The sequence below is a fragment of the Mesoplodon densirostris genome, chromosome 2 (assembly GCF_025265405.1).
Source record: "Mesoplodon densirostris isolate mMesDen1 chromosome 2, mMesDen1 primary haplotype, whole genome shotgun sequence".
NCBI classification, from domain to species: domain Eukaryota; kingdom Metazoa; phylum Chordata; class Mammalia; order Artiodactyla; family Ziphiidae; genus Mesoplodon; species Mesoplodon densirostris.
Genome location: NC_082662.1, coordinates 154,413,398 through 154,433,771, shown reverse-complemented (window position 1 = coordinate 154,433,771; position 20,374 = coordinate 154,413,398). Strand labels below are relative to the sequence as shown.

General features: G+C 39.8%; 1 protein-coding gene across 1 annotated transcript in view; it reads left to right on the top strand.

The window, feature by feature from the left end:
• Positions 1 to 7,766, top strand: part of XPR1 (xenotropic and polytropic retrovirus receptor 1) — a 203,171-nt gene extending 195,405 nt beyond the window's left edge. Inside the window, exon 15 of the mRNA XM_060091179.1 lies at positions 1,971 to 7,766. Coding sequence (XP_059947162.1) covers positions 1,971 to 2,031 — 61 coding nt within the window. The 3' untranslated portion in view covers positions 2,032 to 7,766. The remainder of the gene's footprint in view (positions 1 to 1,970) is intronic.
• The last annotated feature ends 12,608 nt before the right edge of the window (positions 7,767 to 20,374 follow it).

Below are 20,374 nucleotides of genomic sequence, written 5' to 3'. Positions count from 1 at the left end.
ATTGGAGTGAAGGAGGAGACAGGTTGAGCATGAGCAGTTTTCTAAAGGATAAAGGAGTGTTTGAATAGGCTAGAGGCACAGTAAAGACATAAAGGTGGAAATGAGGGGCAGAAAGAAAAGCCATGTGACTAAAACTAGTAACAAATAGTAAGAAAATTTAGCTGAATAGATGAAGTATGATTGTAGAAGGCTGAAAAGTACAAGCTTGATCTTGTAGGCAGGAAGGAGTCACAGAGAATTTTTTCATAGAATGACATTATGAAAGTAATATTTTCATAAGTTTTAATGGCACTGTGCAACATATATTGGGAAAGGGAAAACTCAAGGCCAGCTCAGCTAAAAGACTACTGCAGTATTCTTAAGTATGGAACATTAAAGACTTGAATTAGGATGCTTACAATAGGGCTAAAAAGAAAATAAGGAAACATTTTAAAGGAAGTAAAAAAAAAAATAGGAGGTGTTAATAACCCACAGGGTGGCAGGGTAGAAATTGCCTGAGCTTTAGATAGAATTTAGAAGTTCTCTGAAGAGGAGAAGGTAGAGAAAAGAAAAACAGAGCAAGGAACTGAATCTTAGGGAACAAACACAGGCAAGAGAAAAAAAGAACCAACAAAAGGGGCAGGAAAAGGAATGGTCAGGGAGGTCAGCAGGAAGAACATCAAAACAAAGCATGATATTATTATATATAGCAGGAAGCAGAGTTTGAAGAAGCAAGAGGAGGGGATGTGGAGGCTGGTGGAGTCAGCAAGATAAGGGCCACAAAGGGCTAGAAGGTGGTGCTGTGGGTGGTTGTATCATTGAGCTCCTAAATTGGAAAGTCTAATCCTTGTTAGTTACCAGCAGAGGGCAGCCTAAACAAACACTCTTTTTGCTTCAGAAACAAGGAAGCTCTTTGGCAATAGATCTTTATGTTCAATTTCAGGTGTTCAGTGGAAGAACGCTGGGATACTAGATTGCCACCAGAGGCAGACATAGAACAATGGAGCAGGTCATATGTAACGGAGAGCGCAGGGAATCTAAAATAAGAAGTTCTGAGATTGAGTACTGACTTTGTGACTCATGCAACCTTTAGCACATCCTTAACTTTTTGAATGTCTATTTTCACCTCTGTCGAGTAATAATAATAATACCCACTTCAACCTCATGGGGCTTGTGAGTTGCAGAACATTTTGACATTATCTAATCCCATTTTTCATCCCATGCAGGAATGTCTTTTACAATATCCTAAATAGTTGGTCATCTTATGCTGATTGACAGTCATCAGTGATAGTGAAGTTTATAACTATACGAGGCACCTGCTTTTATTTTTGGATAGTTTTTGTTGTAGATAGCTTATGTTGAAATATGCTTCACCATAATTTCAACCAGTTGATCCTGATTGGGCTTTCCTACATAACTTAGTTTTCTGCCTCTTCTATGTATACTTTGTTAACTGTTTGAAGACAACTGTCATGTCTCTCCTTAGGTCTTATCACCTGCTGGCCAACTCTCCTGGTTTTTCAGGTGTACCTCAAATGATTCTTCTATCATCCTCATCGTAATTCCTTATATTTGTTTAATGTTTTACTGATTTTTTTTATCCATTTTCTCACTTGATATTCATACTATCTCCATGAGGTTAAAGCAGTATTTTGTAAAATAGGTATTAGTATTCCTGCTTTACAGAGATGAAAATTGTCACTCAAAGAGGTTAAAGAGATACATCATAAAATCAAACTCCCTCCATTGCACATGACCTGGCATTGTTTTTGTTTCCTTCCTCTGGTTGCAATCTAGTTTCTTAGTGTTTTTCCAGTAATACCTGCAATTGAATATGAAACTCCAGGAACAGTCCATCTGGTGTCCAACAGTGTGTGGTGCCTGTGCCTGGTATTTTTAACGGTAGTAAGATTGGAAATGTACCTGATACTTTGCATGTGTTTGTATTTTAGTAATGGACTAAGTAATTTTTTCCCTCTTATTACCACTAGATCCAAGGCTCGTGACACTAAGGTATTGATAGAAGACACAGATGATGAAGCTAACACTTGAATCCTCTGAAGTCTAGATTAACGTCCTTGGTTTTCCTACTCTACAGTTCTTTCCTCGACCAACGCAACCTCTAGTACCTTTCCAGCCGAAAACAGGAGAAGACATATAACACATTTTCCGAGCTCTTCCAGATCGGATCCTATGGACTCCAAACAAGCTCACTGTGTTTCTTTTCTTTTCTTCTGGTTTAATTTTCATTTTCTACTTTTAAAACAAATATTTACTTCATTTTGCCAATCAGAGGACATTTTAAGGAACAAAAACATAGTATCTTATGGATTGTTTACAATCACAAGGACACAGATACCTGTCAGGATGAAGAACAAGCATTGCAAGAACCCTCTGATGGGACGGTACCGAGATATCTCGGCTTCCGCTTGGCCCGGTTTTGACTGGTTGAAACCGGACATTGGTTTTTAAATTTTTTGTCTGTTTATGTGGAGAATTTTTTCCTTTCCTTCATACCCAGCGCAAAAGCACTGGCCGCACTTGCAGGGAAAGTGCAACTTAGAGCAGTACCTTCATTCACGAAGCTACTTTTTAATTTGATGTAACTTTTCTTATTTTGGGGAGGGTTGCTGGGTGGGTGGGAAATATGATGTATTTGTTACATATGGTTTTCTCATTATTTATGAAACTTAACCATAAAAGAATGATATAACTCCTGTACAATGAAGGTGATAACAGTGAAAGAAGACAGGGGAAACTAATGTTGGACAGCATATATGAGGGTTTAGTCCACAATACCTCTTTCATGAGACAACTTGCACCAGTTTGACTTTTTCTTTCCTTTCTTTTTAATTTTAAGCCAAAGTTTTATTACTAATTTTTTAAGTTGCTGCTGCTTTAGAATCCTGAGCATGTCTCTCATAACAAAGCATCCACACACTTCCACACAACCAGTTGAAATTTCTTTAAGAGCTCTGATACTTCTTTCTTTAAAGGAACAGATGTGGAATACATTTGCCCATATTCCAACCATAACAACTGAAGTTACGCCTTATTAAGCTTCAGCATGTGGGGTAATTGAAGTACAGCCTTTACTAACTCAGAATTAGAAGACAGAGCTATTTCAGAGACTCTCTACACCCTCACTGGATAGTTTTTCTTCTGGGCCCTCTTACTTTAGCCAGAATTTGATCAAATTAAAAGTCTGTCTTGGGGAAACCATGCTTTTGAGAGCATAGAACAAATTATCCTTCCTCTTTTACATTACAGTGATAAAACAGACCTTGGCAGCCATTTCTCCCAGCAGTTTTAAAGGATGAACATTGGATTTCATGCCCCTCATATGATAGAAAAACTGCTTTTAAAATTTGGGGGGCTTGAACTTGGTTATACACAAAAAGTATTTCTTAGAAATTTCAGACTATCATGGTCTGTACATAATGCTCATTTTCACTTCTTTGTCTAATTTCTTTCCTATTTCCTAAGTCATCCAGATAAGCCCAAAAGCCATAAGGGATTTTACTTTCTTGACTGTGGTTGGCATTGGATTTAGTATTCTCACTTACTTAGTATTAAAAACATATGGTTACTACCCCTTAGTATACCCTTTTGTCATCAGCTCTTCTCCCATGTATCACAAGTCTTTACTCATCCCTGTCATAATTCCAGTAGATTAATTAAAGTTCCTGTTACTACCAAAATTCTGCCAATTAACTGACAAATAGTTTCTTTTTAAAGGAGGTGTTTTTTTTCATCTTTATTCTTGATAAGTTCCCCAAATCTGTTCCCTTCCTGAATCGAGACTTTTTTTTTTTCTGAAAAATCATAAAACTTTGTGGCATTTATTGCTTTTTTTGTTTTGCCAAGCATGTTCCTTGGCCCAAAACTGAAGAAGAGAAGTTTAATTTGGGTTTTTTTTTTTTTTAGTTTAAATAAATTGAATCATTTATAATAATCAGTGGTAACAATTTAGTGACCCTTAATAGTTTAAAGGTTGCATTATTTATACTTGGGATTTTTTTCTAACTATTCTGGTTTTGTACTTTAAAACTATGGGGGAAATATCACTGGTCTGTCAAAAAGTAGCAGTAATTATTCCTGAATTACATAGGTAAGTCCAGTGGACCAGTCATTTCCTGTACAAATAAAATTGGTGGTACTAATGCGTATCCAAAGCAATTTGAGTTGTCAACTTCATTCTTACTAGTAAACCTATATAGTGACACACATAAAATCTTACAGTTGACTTCTGGTATTTGAATTCTCCAGTGTTTTTACTTCAGTGTATCCTATGACCAATTTGGTCTTTCTTCAACTATTATGATTCTAGGCCCTAATCAGTATTATTTTTTCATAGGTAATACAATGTTAGAATGTATTCATTTTCTGATGTTCATCCTATCAGCATAGTCTATTCAAGAATGATAAGGCTTATGTAACTTTCAACTTACTATGACAGTTACTCAAATATGTATTTAAACACAACAGCTTTATGTTCCTCTTAAAGCTGTAAAGAGAAAAGAGGGCTTTTCCTCATCAGGAGAAAATGGTTTGGGAGACAGAATATATATTTAATTTTTTTCCTCTAAAAAAGGCATTGTGCATTTTTCTCTCCTAAGTTCTGTATGCCCTAGCCGTTGTGAATGCTATATCCTACCTAAAATTTTATTGGACCTTCTTGTACGCTGAAACTCTCAATAGAACTCTTAGGAAATGAATATCACAGAGTCATTTTAAAGGAGCAGCAATCTAACCAAAGGTAAAACTTCATCTGATTTTAGGTTTAGAAATTCTAGTTTTACTTTATTTGAGAATCACTCAATTTAATATCAGTTAAAATACTCCCCAAATGAATGAAAAGGAAATATTAAAAAAAAGAATAAAATTCCTTTTTCATTTTATGAAAGAAAGTATGGAAAGCATTGATTTGTGTAGAGAAAGCAAAAGACAAAAGTGGCTTATTTTCTATGCACAAATATGCACCTATTATTAAGGCTGCCTATACTATTAAAATGGAGTAATTGAGGAGGATTTCATACCAATACAGAGAGACAATAAAATGATCAAACATTAAGTCATCATTAATTAGGTTATAATAGTTATTTCTAAGATTGGAAAGATGTTGAAAACCTATGTGCATCTTTCTTTTCCGGCATCAGCCATTTTTCTCCTTAAGAAACCTGCTTAACTTCAGATTCAGAAGCAATGATGTGAGAGGAGAATGCCAATCACCTCAGCAGTAACATGTATGAACCCTTAAAGAAGGAAAATGGAGCCCAGCCCCTAGGATTTATGACATCCCAATATTCTCAACGTAAGAGTTCTAAGATTTTAACAGATTTTACTAGAAGTAACTTGTTGCTATATGGTATCCTTCTACCATGATTTGACCAAAGTACAGTCATGATAACTAGAGAAAGCAGTTCATCCTTTCTTAACTAAGGCAAGTTAAGAATAGAAAAAAGTAGCCTATTACTGAGCATACAGGCATCAGATTAACAGACACTTAGTTGAAGAGAAATAATTGTGGAGATAGCAGAGAAGAGCAAAAGGATGTTGGACCTTGGCAGCCGGGCAGTTAGGAAAGTATATGAGCTTGATGGCATGGAGGTGACAATGCCTTGCTGTCTCTCCTTTCAGTGGTTATACAGCTGGTAAGAGACCTGCCTTTGTTCTCCTACCATCTTTCTCCACTACTTTGCTTTATTCAGGAAATAGTTCTTTATGCCCAAGTGCAATTTTCTAAGCAATGACTAGAAAAATTTCTTAGTCTAAGAAAAGTAATTTAGAAAATAACTATCCATGGCATTACTTTATTCAAAAACAGGTTTCTCTGAAGTGATTGCACTTTATTTGGTAAACAAATTTCAGATTATTGTTTTCTGTAATAGTTTGCATGAAATTTTCTAGCTCAAAAACATAAGTACTTCTTTCTATACAACATTGAAATTTTTAAAATTAAGATAGCTTCTCAGATTGAAAAAAGTTATGTTGAATCTAAGGCTCTCTCAACTACAAAATCACCATACTTTTAACAAATCTAATTTTAAAAGCCAACAACAAATAAGATCAGTGTCACTAGGTTAAGACAGTAGAAGTTCTAGTAGAACTTCAGGAAAAGTTAGGTAAAGAGGAGTAAATCAAATTTATGAGCTTAATTCATTTTATGACACATCTAACTTTTATTTCTTGCTTTGGATGATTAGCTGAAGCAAGGAAAATTAAAGAGATTTTGTAAATTACTTAAACACTTCATTTCTGCATTTCAGGTATCAGTCTTGATAGTAAATCTTAAAAGCTAACTCTCTGCATTGTATTTTCAGTCTATACAATGTCAGAGCTCAGTGGTAATGTGGGATAGAGTTGATTATATTAGAGCATAAGAAAGTTGTGCTGGCCAATGCTACAAACCATTAATTCAACCAGCATTAAGCCACACTACTCACCAAATATGGAAAAGTAAAAGCATTTCATTAGATTTGGAAGAGCTTAGTTTAAATGATATGAGAAGTTTGCCTGGGAATGGAGAGGAGCCTCCTGATGGGAATGCCTCATAATGCCTTTCTGGTATGAATTAGCAAAACTCTGATACTGAGCTGCCCCTTAAAAACAACCTTCCAGAAGGAATTTGCTTACTCACTGTGGAAGAGGAAGTCAGAGGGACAAGATTAGAGTTTCCCCTGAAGAGAAGAAAATCATTATACTGCTTTTCATCTAAAGCATGTTTCCTTGTAGCAGACCTTTGGTTTATTTTATTATTAAATCAAAGCCACCTTCAGTTTTGTTTGTTTGTTTTTGTTTTTGTTTTTTTATGGTGCCATCAACCTAAGGAGGACAATCAAATAACCAACTGTTTGCCTTGGATTCAGTGTGTCTGCTAATTACACAGTCTCATCTTGTATAACTTGTATACCTTCAAACCAGTTACTTCTACCATATTACCTTAGTTCTTCCTATGCCCTTTCCTCTGGACCACCACACATCAGAGGGAAGACTTGCTACCAGGAAGATGTGGACTTCTAAAAAAGAGCGAGGATTCCATCTCACTATCCCTTTATCATTATCTCTGAAGTCCCTACCCACACTTCCCTGATGGTCCTGTAGCAACACCAGCGTGATGGGAATAGGGAGGAAGATTGTGGGGAATCCTGAATGAGCATGATGTTGTTATTCTTTTGAACTGTAAAGTGAAATTGTGAGCCACTCACGTTTGCAAAAAGAGCAGAACTCTTAAGCTTTATCACATTGTGAAGATTAATATCTTGCTGTTTTCCAGATTAACACAGAAGCTTGTATCCATGAAGAGTATTTAGGAGGGCAATAGGGTGTAAAAGGTACCTGTCTTTTTGAATCCTCTCCCTCTACTCATGTTTCCTTCACCCCCGCACCATGTTGTGTTGGTCAAATGATACTATCCTATGAAACTCTGAACTATAGTTGTCAAAAGTAACTATGGAATGTGATTAGTCCTCTGTGGGTGCTGCTTTCCCTCTTTTTTCTCCCTTGCTTTCTTTCTTACTCTCTCCACTCCGGTAAATGGAAAAGGTGACGTCAAAGAATTGATGCTTGCTTGGACTCATGTTGTATCTGTGACTATGCTATTACCTGTCTCCTTTTTCCTTCTTTCTTACATGGGTAGAATTCTTACGAAGTGTGGAGTTCCCTTCTTGAAAGTAGGTTAAATGCACAATGTGGTACTGTTTTATAGTTTGTAGATGGTTGTATAAAACAAAAAGTTAATGTGGTTATGTGTTTTTAAAAGAAAACAAGTGATTGGTTAAAAAAAACTCTGTCCTTTTTTCATTATTACAAGCTTTCTCTGTTTTCCAACAGTTTGCTGACTCCTTTGTCACTGGCGAATGGTTTGTGTGGCTCTTTTTCTCTCTGGGTTTCTTGGATCCTGAACATGATTCCTCTTAGGACTAACTTGTATAAGGGTTTAGGGCAAACAGACTTCAAGGGTGAACATTTTTTTTAACTCTTACTAAATGGAAAAATAATCCTAAATGGCCTTTTTTCTTTATGTAATATATGAAGTGTGACTCTAAAGCAATGGATTGATGCAACAGGTCTTTTTTTTTTTTTAACTCACACAAAGAATCTCAAATACCAGATGAAATGACCTGTTCAGTTGTATCTTGGTGATCCGGACACCTGTTATCACTGCATACCCAGACCCTGTATGGGAACATAGAATTTTCTGTGGAATTCCTGGATCAGTTATTACTCCTTATATCTCTAGGAAAAGTTATGAAATTAACTGACCCTAGGATGCGTATACTCAAAATGGAAAGAGAAAAGTATTTTATTGACTAAACCAAAAAGCCTTTTCATTTTATTTTAATATCACAAGTTCTATTCTTACTATGTTTCTATCTAGGCTAACATGATAATGTGCAGTTACCAGGTTAAAGTCAAGATAAGCTATGAGGGACTTCCCTGGTGGTGCAGTGGTTAAGACTATGCCTGCCAATGCAGGGGACATGGGTTCGATCCCTGGTCTGGGAAGATCCCACATGCCACGGAGCAACTAAGCCTGTGCTCCACAACTACTGATCCTGCACTCTAGAGCCCGCGAGCCACAACTACTGAGCCTGTGTGCTGCAACTACTGAAGCCCACGTACCTAGAGCCCTGCTCTGCAACAAAAGAAGCCACCGCAATGAGAAGCCCATGCACCGCAACTAAGAGTAGCCCCCGCTTGCTGCAACTAGAGAAACCCAGCGCACAGCAACTAAGACCCAATGCAGACCAAGAAAAAAATTTTTTTTAATAATTTTTAAAAAAAGATAAGCTGTGAATATATGTGAATCACTGGATACTCAACAGCCCTTTCTATAATCTGATGATAATAATACATGCTCAACATTTGTATACCTATAGGCATATAAATACACTATAGTATTTTTTAATTTTTTAAATTTTTTTGCGGTACGTGGGCCTCTCACTGCTGTGGCCTCTCCCATTGTGGAGCACAGGCTCCGGACGCACAGGCTCAGTCAGCGGCCATGGCTCATGGGCCCAGCCACTCCACGGCATGTGGGATCTTCCCAGACCGGGGCACAAACCCGTGTCCCCTGCATCGGCAGGCAGGCTCTCAACAACTGCGCCACCAGGGAAGCCCCACTATAGTATTTTACATTTTCCAAACGTATTCAGTGGCATCTTAGATATGTGGGTTAACAAATCATCTGAGTTTGTAAATGAAGAGACAAAGACCTAGAGCAGCTGGGTCTCTAATCCCAGATGATTCGAGGAGACTGCTCTCTTCTATCCATCTTAGACACATCCAGAATCCTTGGACTTTGTTTAGTGACCTATAGCTTTATATGGACAATTTTGATTAGATTTTTTTCTTAGTTTATGAGTATAATAATGATTAGTTTTACACTTTTTTGTTTCACTTTTACTTAAATACATAAATTTTATTAAATATTCATGAAGTTATTTTTCAAAAACTGATTTGAGGAATTTCTATAATTTTACAGTTTCTGACTCACTTCTTTTTCTACTTTCCCACCTTTTCCCTAAGAAAATTAAGGAATTTTTGAATTCTTAAAAAATTAATTTAGTATGTGTTTACTGAGGTCCTATCATATACTAGGCATTACTTTGATACTTAATTTTAGTTAAAATTGGTTTAATAACTATTATAGTTTTATGGAGACAAGCAGGGAAAGATGATAAAATTACTTCTAAACTACTTATCTGAAACCACTGCCAAAAAAGCCAGACTGTCATGTTACTAGGTATCAGCACCCCAGGATAAGCTGAATTTTCTATCACCAAGTTAGAGATTCTTTTTTACCACTTCCCAGGCAGACATCAAATCCTATTATTTTGGGGTTCTTTTTAACTCATCCTTTTAAAAATAAAAGTATTAGAACTGTCAAGGTTTGTTTCTTCAGAACTTTCTATTGCCAAAAAACTGTCGTTATAATTCATCTTTTAATTCACTTAGGAATGTCTTATCTGAACGGATGTAGTTCTTTTTTAACAACTGGGGGAAGCCTCCTACACAGGAAACAAATTTAAGTGATATCATTAAGTAACACATTAATATCAAAGTCTGGTGTTTACCTTTATAAAATGAAGTTTTTCTCCAAATATTATATTTTTTATAGACTGCATAGCTGAATGAGAATGAGGATGATAATAGCATTCTGCCTTGTTCCAACTAGGGCAGACCTGTGGCTTCTTTTCTGCATAAGTAAATAGAATAACCAAAATCAAATGATTTTTGGCAGTAGATTTACTATGCTACTCTTCTTAAGGAAATGTTTCTAGGGTAAGGAGGAAACCAAGCAACTCAAGAGAAACAGGCAAGAGAATCAAGGAAAAACATATTAATAATATTAACTCCCCAATACATTGCCACTTTACTAAATTTCAAAATTGCTATATTTGTGGTTTCTCAAACACTACCTTCTGACCAGATGAGCCAATAAAACTTAAAATTTTAGTCAGTCAGGGCTCCTGTACCACTTCTATAAGGAAGTATCAAAGGTAGCTTAGAAACTTCAGTTTGCCAAAGGTTGTTCCTGTCAACTATTGAATTTAGACTTTTTTTTCTGCAGTTCCATAGATTCCTTAGAAAACTTTAAGCCTCTCCCTGGCAGCCTTCGTTAAAAGACTTGCTGGATAGGGTATGTACCCTGCTGCCAGCTATTGTCAGTGTTCATGAGGATATATGCTGATTTCCTTCTGTGGCCATTCCCCAACCTTGACTAGTCTGGGGTTCTAACAGTAATACAATTCAGGGGACAGGAGACATTCTTTTTCCAAATGTGCCCTGTTGTCACCAGGAAGTCACACAAAATCATATTTACTGAAATGTGTCAAGTACCTAGTAGATAGTAGAGGCTTAATAAATATTTGTTAAACTGAAAGGTAACTTCTAGTTACAGCAGACACTGCAGAAATACAAAGCATCATAAAAGACTACTACAAGCAACTCAATGGACAACCTGGAAGAAATGGACAAATTCTTAGAAAGGTATAACCTTCCAAGACTGAACCAGGAAGAAATGGAAAACATGAACAGACCAATCACAAGTAATGAAATTGAAACTGTGATTAAAAATCTCCCAACAAAAAGTCCAGGACCAGATGGCTTCACAGGCGAATTCTATCAAACATTTAGAAAAGAGCTAACAGCCATCCTTCTCAGAGGAAGCAGAGGAAGGAACACTCCCAAACTCATTCTATTAGGCCACCATCACTCTGACACCAAAACCAGACAAAGATACTACAAAAAAAGAAAATTACAGACCAATACCACTGATGAATATAGATGCAAAAATCCTCAACAAAATACTAGCAAACAGAATCCAACAACACATTAAAAGGATCATACACCATGATCAAGTGGGATTTATCCCAGGGATGCAAGGATTCTTCAATATATGCAAGTCAATCAGTGTGATATGCCATATTAACAATTGAGGAAGAAAAACCATATGATCATCGCAATAGATGCAGAAAAAGCTTTTGACAAAATTCAACATCCATTTATGATAAAAACTCTCCAGAAAGTGGGCATAGAGGGAACCTACCTCAACATAATAAAGACCATATACGGCAAGCCCACAGCAAACATCATTCTCAATGGTGAAAAACTGAAAGCATTTCCTCTAAGATCAGGAACAAGACAAGGATGTCCACTCTCACCACTATTATTCAACATAGTTTTGGAAGTCCTAGCCATGGCAATCAGAGAAGAAAAAGAAATAAAAGGAATCCAAATTGGAAAAGAAGAAGTAAGACTGTCACTGTTTGCAGATGACATGATAATATACATAGATGATCCTAAAGATGCCACCAGAAAACTACTAGAGCTAATCAATGAATTTGGTAAAGTTGCAGGTTACAAAATTAATGCACAGAAATCTCTTGCATTCCTATACACTAACAATGAAAGACCAGAAAGAGAAATTAAGGAAACAATCCCATTCACCATAGCAACAAAGAATAAAATACCTAGGAATAAACTTACCTAAGGAGGTAAAAGACCTGTACTCAGAAAACTGTAAGACAGTGATGAAAGGAATCAGAGATGACACAAACAGATGGAGAGATATACCATGTTCTTGGATTGGAAGAATCAATATTGTGAAAATGAGTATTCTACCCAAAGCAATCTACAGATTCAATGCAATCCCTATCAAATCACCAATGGCATTTTTTTTTTACAGAACTAGAACAAAAAATCTTAAAATTTGTATGGAGACACAAAAGACCCTGAATAGCCAAAGCAATCTTGAGGGTAAAAAAACAGAGCTGGAGGTATCAGGCTCCCTGACTTCAGACTATACTACAAAGCTACAGTGATCAAGACAATGTGGTGCTGGCACAAAAACAGAAATATTTATCCATGGAACAGGATAGAAAGCCCAGAGATAAACTCACACACCTATAGTCAACTGATCTATAACAAAGGAGGCAAGTATATACAATGGAGAAAAGACAGTCTCTTCAATAAGTGATGCTGGGAAAACTGGACAGCTAGATGTAAAAGAATGAAATTAGAATATTCCCTAACACCATACACAAAAATAAACTCAAAATGGATTAAAGACCTAAATGCAAGACCAGACACTATAAAACTCTTAGAGAAAACATAGGAAGAACACTCTTTGACATAAATCATGGCAAAATCTTTTTTGACCCCCCTCCTAGTGTAATGGAAATAAAAACAAAAATAAACAAGTGGGACCTAATGAAACTTAAAAGCTTTTGCACAGCAAAGGAAATTGTAAACAAGACGAAAAGACAACCCTCAGAATGGGAGAAAACATTTGGCAATGAAGCAACTGACAAAGGATTTATCTCCAAAATATATAAACAGCTCATGCAGCTCAATATTTAAAAAACAAACAACCCAATCCAAAAATGGGCAGAAGACCTAAACAGACGTTTCTCCAAAGAAGACATACAGATGGCCAGGAGGCACATGAAAAGCTGCTCAACATCACTAATTATTAGAGAAATGCAAATCAAAACTACAATGAGGTATCACCTCCCACCAGTTAGAATGGGCATCATCAGAAAATCTACAAACAAATGCTGGAGAGGGTGTGGAGAAAAGGGAACCCTCTTGCACTGTTGGTGGGAATGTAAATTGATGCAGCCACTATGGAGAACAGTATGGAGATTCCTTAAAAAACTAAAAATAGAATTACCATATGACCCAGCAATCCCACTACTGGCCAAATACCCAGAGAAAACCATAATTCAAAAAGACACATGCACCCCAATGTTCATTGCAGCACTATTTACAGTAGCCAGGTGATGGAAGCACCCTAAATGCCCATCGACAGACGAATGGATAAAGAAATTGTGGTACATATATACAACGGAATATTACTCGGCCATAAAAAGGAACGAAATTGGGTCATTTGTAGAGACACGGATGGATCTAGAGACTGTCATACAGAGTGAAGTAAGTCAGAAAGAGAAAAACAAGTATCATATATTAACGCATATATGTGGAATCTAGAAAAAATGGTACAGATGAACCGGTTTGCAGGGCCGAAATAGAGACACAGATATAGAGAACAAACGTATGGACACCAAGGGGGAAAGTGACGGGTGTGTGTGTGTGATGAATGGGGAGATTGGGATTGACATATATACACTGAAGTGTATAAAATTGATGACTAATAAGAACTTGCTGTATATTAAAAAATTAAATTTAAAAAAAGAAACACCAAAAACTGAAAGGTAACTTCTAGAGCCTATTAGTAGATAAGCTACTGAGTACATTTAGGAGGTAACTGGCTTTTTTTTTAATCGACTGCTACAGAGGCTGTGCCTCTTAGGAATGCTTGCTTACTGGCAAACTGGTCAGTGTTCTCACTTTGCTCCTGTGCTGAGAAGTTGTGTGAAAACTTGATCCCGATGCTCCCTCACTGATAATTAGCAGATGCTTCTTCATCCTGTGGACTTTCTATTCCACCCCACAGAGAACAGACCAGGTCCCTCAAGGGCAGAGTAGTCACTGCTGACCCTCACTGCCCACCCCAGGCAAGGCCCATCACACATCAGTGTACATCGAGTAGTGTTAGCACCATTTATAGAGGAGAAAGTGTTCAGTGACTGGCTGTGGACACTGCAGTAATTACTGAACCTGGGATTAGGTCTCCGATCTGACTGGCTCGATAGCCCATATTCTCTCTGTTTCTCAGAGGAAAAGAAAGAAGAAAAAAAAATTTCCTGCTTGGCAGGAGCTAGGAAGTGGCTTGTGAATTACTGCTTTCCAAAGCTATGCCTGATCAGATCACAACATAACCATTTTAAAGAAAATCAGAGAACACTCTCCTCCCTCCCACAAAACACACACATGCACACAACTATAGGTGCTTCAACAAGCTGGGTTCCCCTGATTGTTGCTGAGAATTTGTCCTCTGCCCCTCCAGGGACGACAACTCTTGGGACTGTTTTTTAACTAAATAGTAACAACAAATGAGCTCCCTAATCGACTGCTTTTCACAGGAGTCCTCTCCCTTGAGCCAGCCACCTTCCTTCCCTCCCTTCCCTTCCTTCCAATTTTTAAAAGTTTTATCCATGGTGAATTGGGATGGTATACTGGGGAAGGCATGAACTTGCAATGTATCAGGCACTGGAGATGTAGAGAGAGTAGCTATAGTGCAGTGAGATTGGATGGCTATTGCTAAGTGCCATTGATGTCTACAGAAGGATCATGAACAGCTGAGGACAAGTACCAGGAAACTGAAAGTCAGATGTGGAACCAGAGGGCCTCTTTGTTTGCATACAAAGAAGCTCTCATCTCCTACAGTAAGAGGGGAGAGGAAGGTCCAAGCCCAGGACTCAATAGAGTAGCAGACCTTCAAAGACAATTAAACACCCAACAAAGGCAGGTCTGTTATGCTAGGTCAGGACCCCTACTGGGAAAACCTGACACATCAGATGCAACGTCTGGTTATTTTGACTTCTCAAACCCCTGAGAACAGTCTGAGCCTATAGACATACCTCCCCATAATCCTCATTAGCCCTCCCCATCCCCATTCATGATTCCATAGGAGCTGGAGGAGATCCTGAGGGTGCTGGAAGAAAGGGACAAAATATAAGATTGAATAGAGAAGAATTTTTGACTTGGAAGTGATCCCCAAGATACAGAATTTAATTCCCTAGCAAGAATTCCAGGAGTCAGTACAAACTTGCTACTAGCATGGCTCCTAGAAACATGGAAAAAGTGATAGTCCATGTTGAGCAAAGTTAAAATTCCAGAGTTGCTACAGTGGACAGTGAAGGCAGTGGCTACAAGGCTCAGGGAAGTGGGCATGCTGGATACACAACGGCTGGAAGGCCAAGAGGACATACCATGGACAAAGGTCATAAAGAATGTACTGGTCAGAGCTACACCAGCCTCACTAAAAGTTCAAGGTGACTCTGTTATGAAGACACCATTACAGAGCTGTGTAGACTGATAGCAATAGGGATGATAGGACTGTGAAACAGCAGAGACCAGGTGGCAGCACAAAACCATCCAAAGTCGGTCATGATTACTGTAATGACTGGCAAGATCAGACAGAGTGGCAGCCAAGAAGGTCAGAACCACGGAGAGTTATAAGAATGGTTACTAGAATAGTGTCCCTAGAGACGAAATAGATGGGCAGTTACCCAAATGGTACTACTCGGCTTACTAGCGGAAGAAATGAAAGATGGACGACCGGGAAGCTGAGGGCAGTTGCCCGATAAAAAGGCACATTGCTTGCCCAATTTCTGAACCTGAGCCAGTTTTCAAACCCAGAACTACTGACAGCAGTGGCTGGGTCCACAAGAGGAAAAACACTTCAATATCATGGCACATATACACAGCACTGATTCCCCTAGGTCTTCCCCACAGGCACCTATGGCTATTTACTCAGGTAACTGTGCACTAGGGAAAAGGGAATAATACCCAGACATTCTGAAGACTGTTGGACATAGGACCTGAGTTATCACTGATACACAAAGACCTGATTCATCATGGCCCCCACGTTAGCGTGGGTCCTATGGGCGGGGGCCAGATAATAACTGTAGTCCTGACCGATGTCCAGCTTACAGAGATCCGCAGCATCCCTGGGCCCACCCAGTGGTCCGTTACCCAGTCCTCAAATATATAATTGGGGTGACCTATTTAGCAACTGGGCCAACACCCACATTGCATGGTGGTTCTGCAGAATAAGAAGTATCATATGGGGAAAGGCCAACTGAAGTCTCAAATTAACCCTCTCCCCAGGCATAAATAAATAGATAAATGGAAAGTCATATTGTGGGAGACGGGAATGGAGATTATTGCCACATTCTATCCCTCTGCTTCTCCTCTCCATCCTTGTTTGTTTGACCAAGCTGGTCCCTGAAGAAACTGTATGAATTAGGAAGGGTCATTGTAGACCACCACAAGCTCAATCAAATATAACGACAGACACAGGCACAATGCCAGATGTGGTATCTTCATTAGATCAACTCAATACCACCTCAAGTATATGGTATATAGCTAGTGACTTGGTGAAGGCATTCTTTTCTCTTCCAATAAAAACAGAGGATCAAAAACAATTCACATTTCTGAGAAAATGACAGTATACATTAACAGCTTTGTTCCAAGGCCATATTAAGTCCAAAGAGATCCAGATCTGCTGGACATCCACAGTACATCACATTGATCCACTGCATTGATTACATTATATTGATTGGGTCAGATGAGCAAGAGGTGGCTAGCACACTGGAGACCTTTATAAGACGTGTGTTCCAGAGGGTTGGAGCTAAACCCTGAGAAGATTCAGGAGCCTGCCACTGTAACATTTTCAGGAGTCCAGTCATCAGGTCCAGTAACCAGGACCTCTTCTACAAAGTGAAAGACAAATTATTGCACCTTGTACCTCCTACCATAAAGAAGGAAACATTCCAGAACTCTTCAAGTTCTTGAGTCGGCGTATTCTACACCCAGAGATACTGCTCTGACTCATGTACCAGGAGATGTGAAAGGCTGCGAACTTTGAATGATTCCCGTAGCAGCAAAGGGCTCTGCAGCCAGCCCAGGATGCCATGTGATCAATCCTGCTGCTTGGGCCTTATGACCTGACAGACCCTATGGTGTGGTTGGAGATATCAGTGGTGGGGAAAGATACCATGTGGAGTTTGTGGCCAACTCCAATGCGAGCCCCCAGGCTCTGGAGTAAGACCATGCCTTCTGCAGTGAAGAATTATATGCCTTTGAAAAACAAGTTCTAACTCGCTAGTGGTCCCTGATAGAGAAAAAATGTCTAACCATGGGTCACCAACCAACCTTGTGGCTAGCACAGCCCATCAAATGCTGGGTCCTATCAGACCCATTGAGTCAGATTGGGTGGAAGTGGTAACTCCAGGACTGAGCCTAAGGAGAGTCAGAGGGCACAAGCAGGCTGCATGAACAGGTAACCCAGACTCTCCTGTCACCTACCATGATTGCCTGAGAGCTCCTCTCTCAGGGCGCACCTATGGCTGTATGGGACACCCTGTAAGACCAAATGAAAGAGGAGAAAAAAGCCTGAGCTCGTTTCATGGATGGGTCAGATCCATATGTGGGTGCAAGCTGCAACTGGACAGTAGCTGCACAGCAGCCTCACACAGGGGTAGCCTTGAAAGACAGTGATGAAGGAAAATCCAATTGTCAGAGCTTTGAGCAGTGTACTGGTCATCCACTTGGTGTAGAAAGGAGAAGTGACCCAAGGTTAGACTATATCGTGGCAAATGGCCTGGCTAGCTGATTAGGAAAAACAGGAAGATCAGGGATAAGGGGTCTGGTGTAAAGGTATGTGGATGGACTTATGGAAATGAGGGTGAAGTGGGACAATCTTTGAATCACATGTTAACATCTTCAGAGAGCATCCACCATTGATGAAGAACTAAACGACCAAGCAGACAGATGACTCATCCCACTGACCTCAGCCAGCCTCTGTCATCAGCCGCTCCCGTGTTGGCATGATGGAAACATGAAAAAAGTGGCTGAGGGGGCAAAGATGGAGGCTATTCATGGGCCACAAATGTAGACTATCACTTACCAAAGGTAATTTGGCTTCTGCTGCCACCAAAGTCATCCTGCCTGCAACAGAGAGTCCCCATTATGGCACCATATTAGTTGCTCTTCCTCAAGAGACAAAACCAGCCAGCTGGTAACAAGTTGACTATATTAGGCCCTTTCCATCCTGGAAGGTCCAGAAGTTTGTTCTTTGCCCTCAGAGGAATAGATACATATTCAGGTTATGGGTTTGCCTTTTCCTGACCACAGAGGGTCTCACCCAGCACCACTATCTGAAGCCTTTCAGAGTACTTTATCCACTGGTATGGGATTCCATATAATATCACCTCAGACCAGAGGGCTAACTATAGCATGAGGGGTGTGAGAGTCAGCTCATGACCATGGAATTCACCACCTAGAAGCTGCCAGCCTGAAAGAACTGTGGAATGGTATACTGAAAGCATAGCTAAAGTGCCAAGCAGAGGCAGTACTCTGTGAGTATGGGTGTCACCCTCCAGGATTCCATACATGCATTGAATCAAAACCCTGTATATGGTACTGGGCCCCCAAAGGGAAGGACACAGAGTCTGAGTACCAAGGTGTGGAAGCAGGAATAGCTCCACTTAGCATCAAGCTCATTAATCCACTTTCTGCTTTCTGTCCCCTGACTCTGAGCTCTGCAGGACTGGAAGTCCTGGTCCCACTGAATTATGAGCTAGGGCACTTTGGGCTTCCTCTGTCCAGGTACCAGCAGGCAAAAAGAGGAGTCATGGTTTGGTAGAGTAATTGATCCCGATCATCAAGAAGAGGAAGGGCTGCTATTATTAGCAGTGGGGACGGGAGGAGTATGTTTGGCACCCAGGTGTAGAAAACAGATGTTTCAAAGAACAGGTATATCATTTAGAGCCTACCCTTCAGGATTATCAGATTCTAGTCTTATTCCTCAACTCAAGCTGTTTTGCAACTCTTTGTTAAGTTGTAGGAAATGTAAATTCTGTCTTGTCCGGTAGTGATTTTAATGGACTTTCTTCCCACTGTAGAGAAAAACTTTGTCTCTACCTGCAATTCATCTCAACTTTCATTTATACCATAAATGTATGTGCTTTTTGGCTTCCCTGAACTTTTATATATATACACATATCTCATTCATCTTTGTATCCGTTGAAGAGTCATGCTTTTGTCTTTTTTCTGGAAAGAAAATTATTTTTTAACACAGGTGACCTGGGCACCCTTGATACTCCCTTGATACTCCCAATTGTGACTGTAAATGGAGAGATACAGAAACCTCAGCCCAGGGACACAGTGACCAGGGCCCAGGCCCCTTGGGGGTAAGGTCTGGGTCATATCATCAGACTAGCCTCTGAAGCTGGGAGAGCTGATAACTGACGAGGAGAGGCATCTAGAGAGAAGGAGCATTGACTGTGGCCCAGAGACCCACTGCATCAGTGGGGGGCTGGCTTGTCCTACTAACCTCCCTCGGGAAGAAAAGCTCACCACAATCCTGGAAGAACTGCTATCTAGACATGTGTGGAAAAGTGAGCCGAATGACACAAAGGGTGGGCTAAGGTGGACACAGAAGTTCCCCGCCCAGATCTCTGTCCAAGGAAGGACTTGCTTCACAGGTGTGGGGGCACAGGTACGGGGGCTGCTGTGAGCAGTGTCTCTGGTTGACAGCTCCTCCAGGGTCTGCCTCAGTGGCAGACAGCTACCTCACTACAAACCATGCCCTTTCTGGGGCAATCAACGTCCAGTGACTAGACGAATCCACGTGGAGGGACTGTTCTTTATTGCCGGGCATATAAATGCTCAGCCATCTTGTCCCAACACATGACAACTCTGAGGGGCAATATTCACCCCAGGGCCTCATGCTGGATTGGCCAAGGGTTTGTCAGCCCCTCTCTGTGGTTCAATTTCTTCCTCCACCCATCCTGCTTCTCCCTTTAATTTCACAGGTGTAGCTCTCTAACAAATATTGTATACCCCATGCTTCCTCTCAGCACCTTCTACAGGAGAACCTACCCTGGGGCACTAGTCCCCTTGCTTCTAATCCATCTTCCCTCTGCAATCCGGAACTTTGTTTTGTTTTTGTAAACACACATCCAACCATGTCATTTCACCAGTGACTCAAAATCATCAGTGACTTCTCAGACCATGGTATTTGTTCCCTTAGACATGCCAGGAGATATGAGAAGCCAAAAATTCTACTCTTCTGAAATTTTAAATGCTACCTACAATCTGTTCTAGATATTGTAGGACACGAGGCTCTTAAGAATCCGACCTCCTTCTGCTAGTCCACCTTCATTTCTACCCATCCTTGGAATGGAAGCTTCAGGAAGGCCTGTCTCCCTGCCTCCATGCGTGAGGCTGATTCTCCAGAGAATTTCTCCTCCTGCCC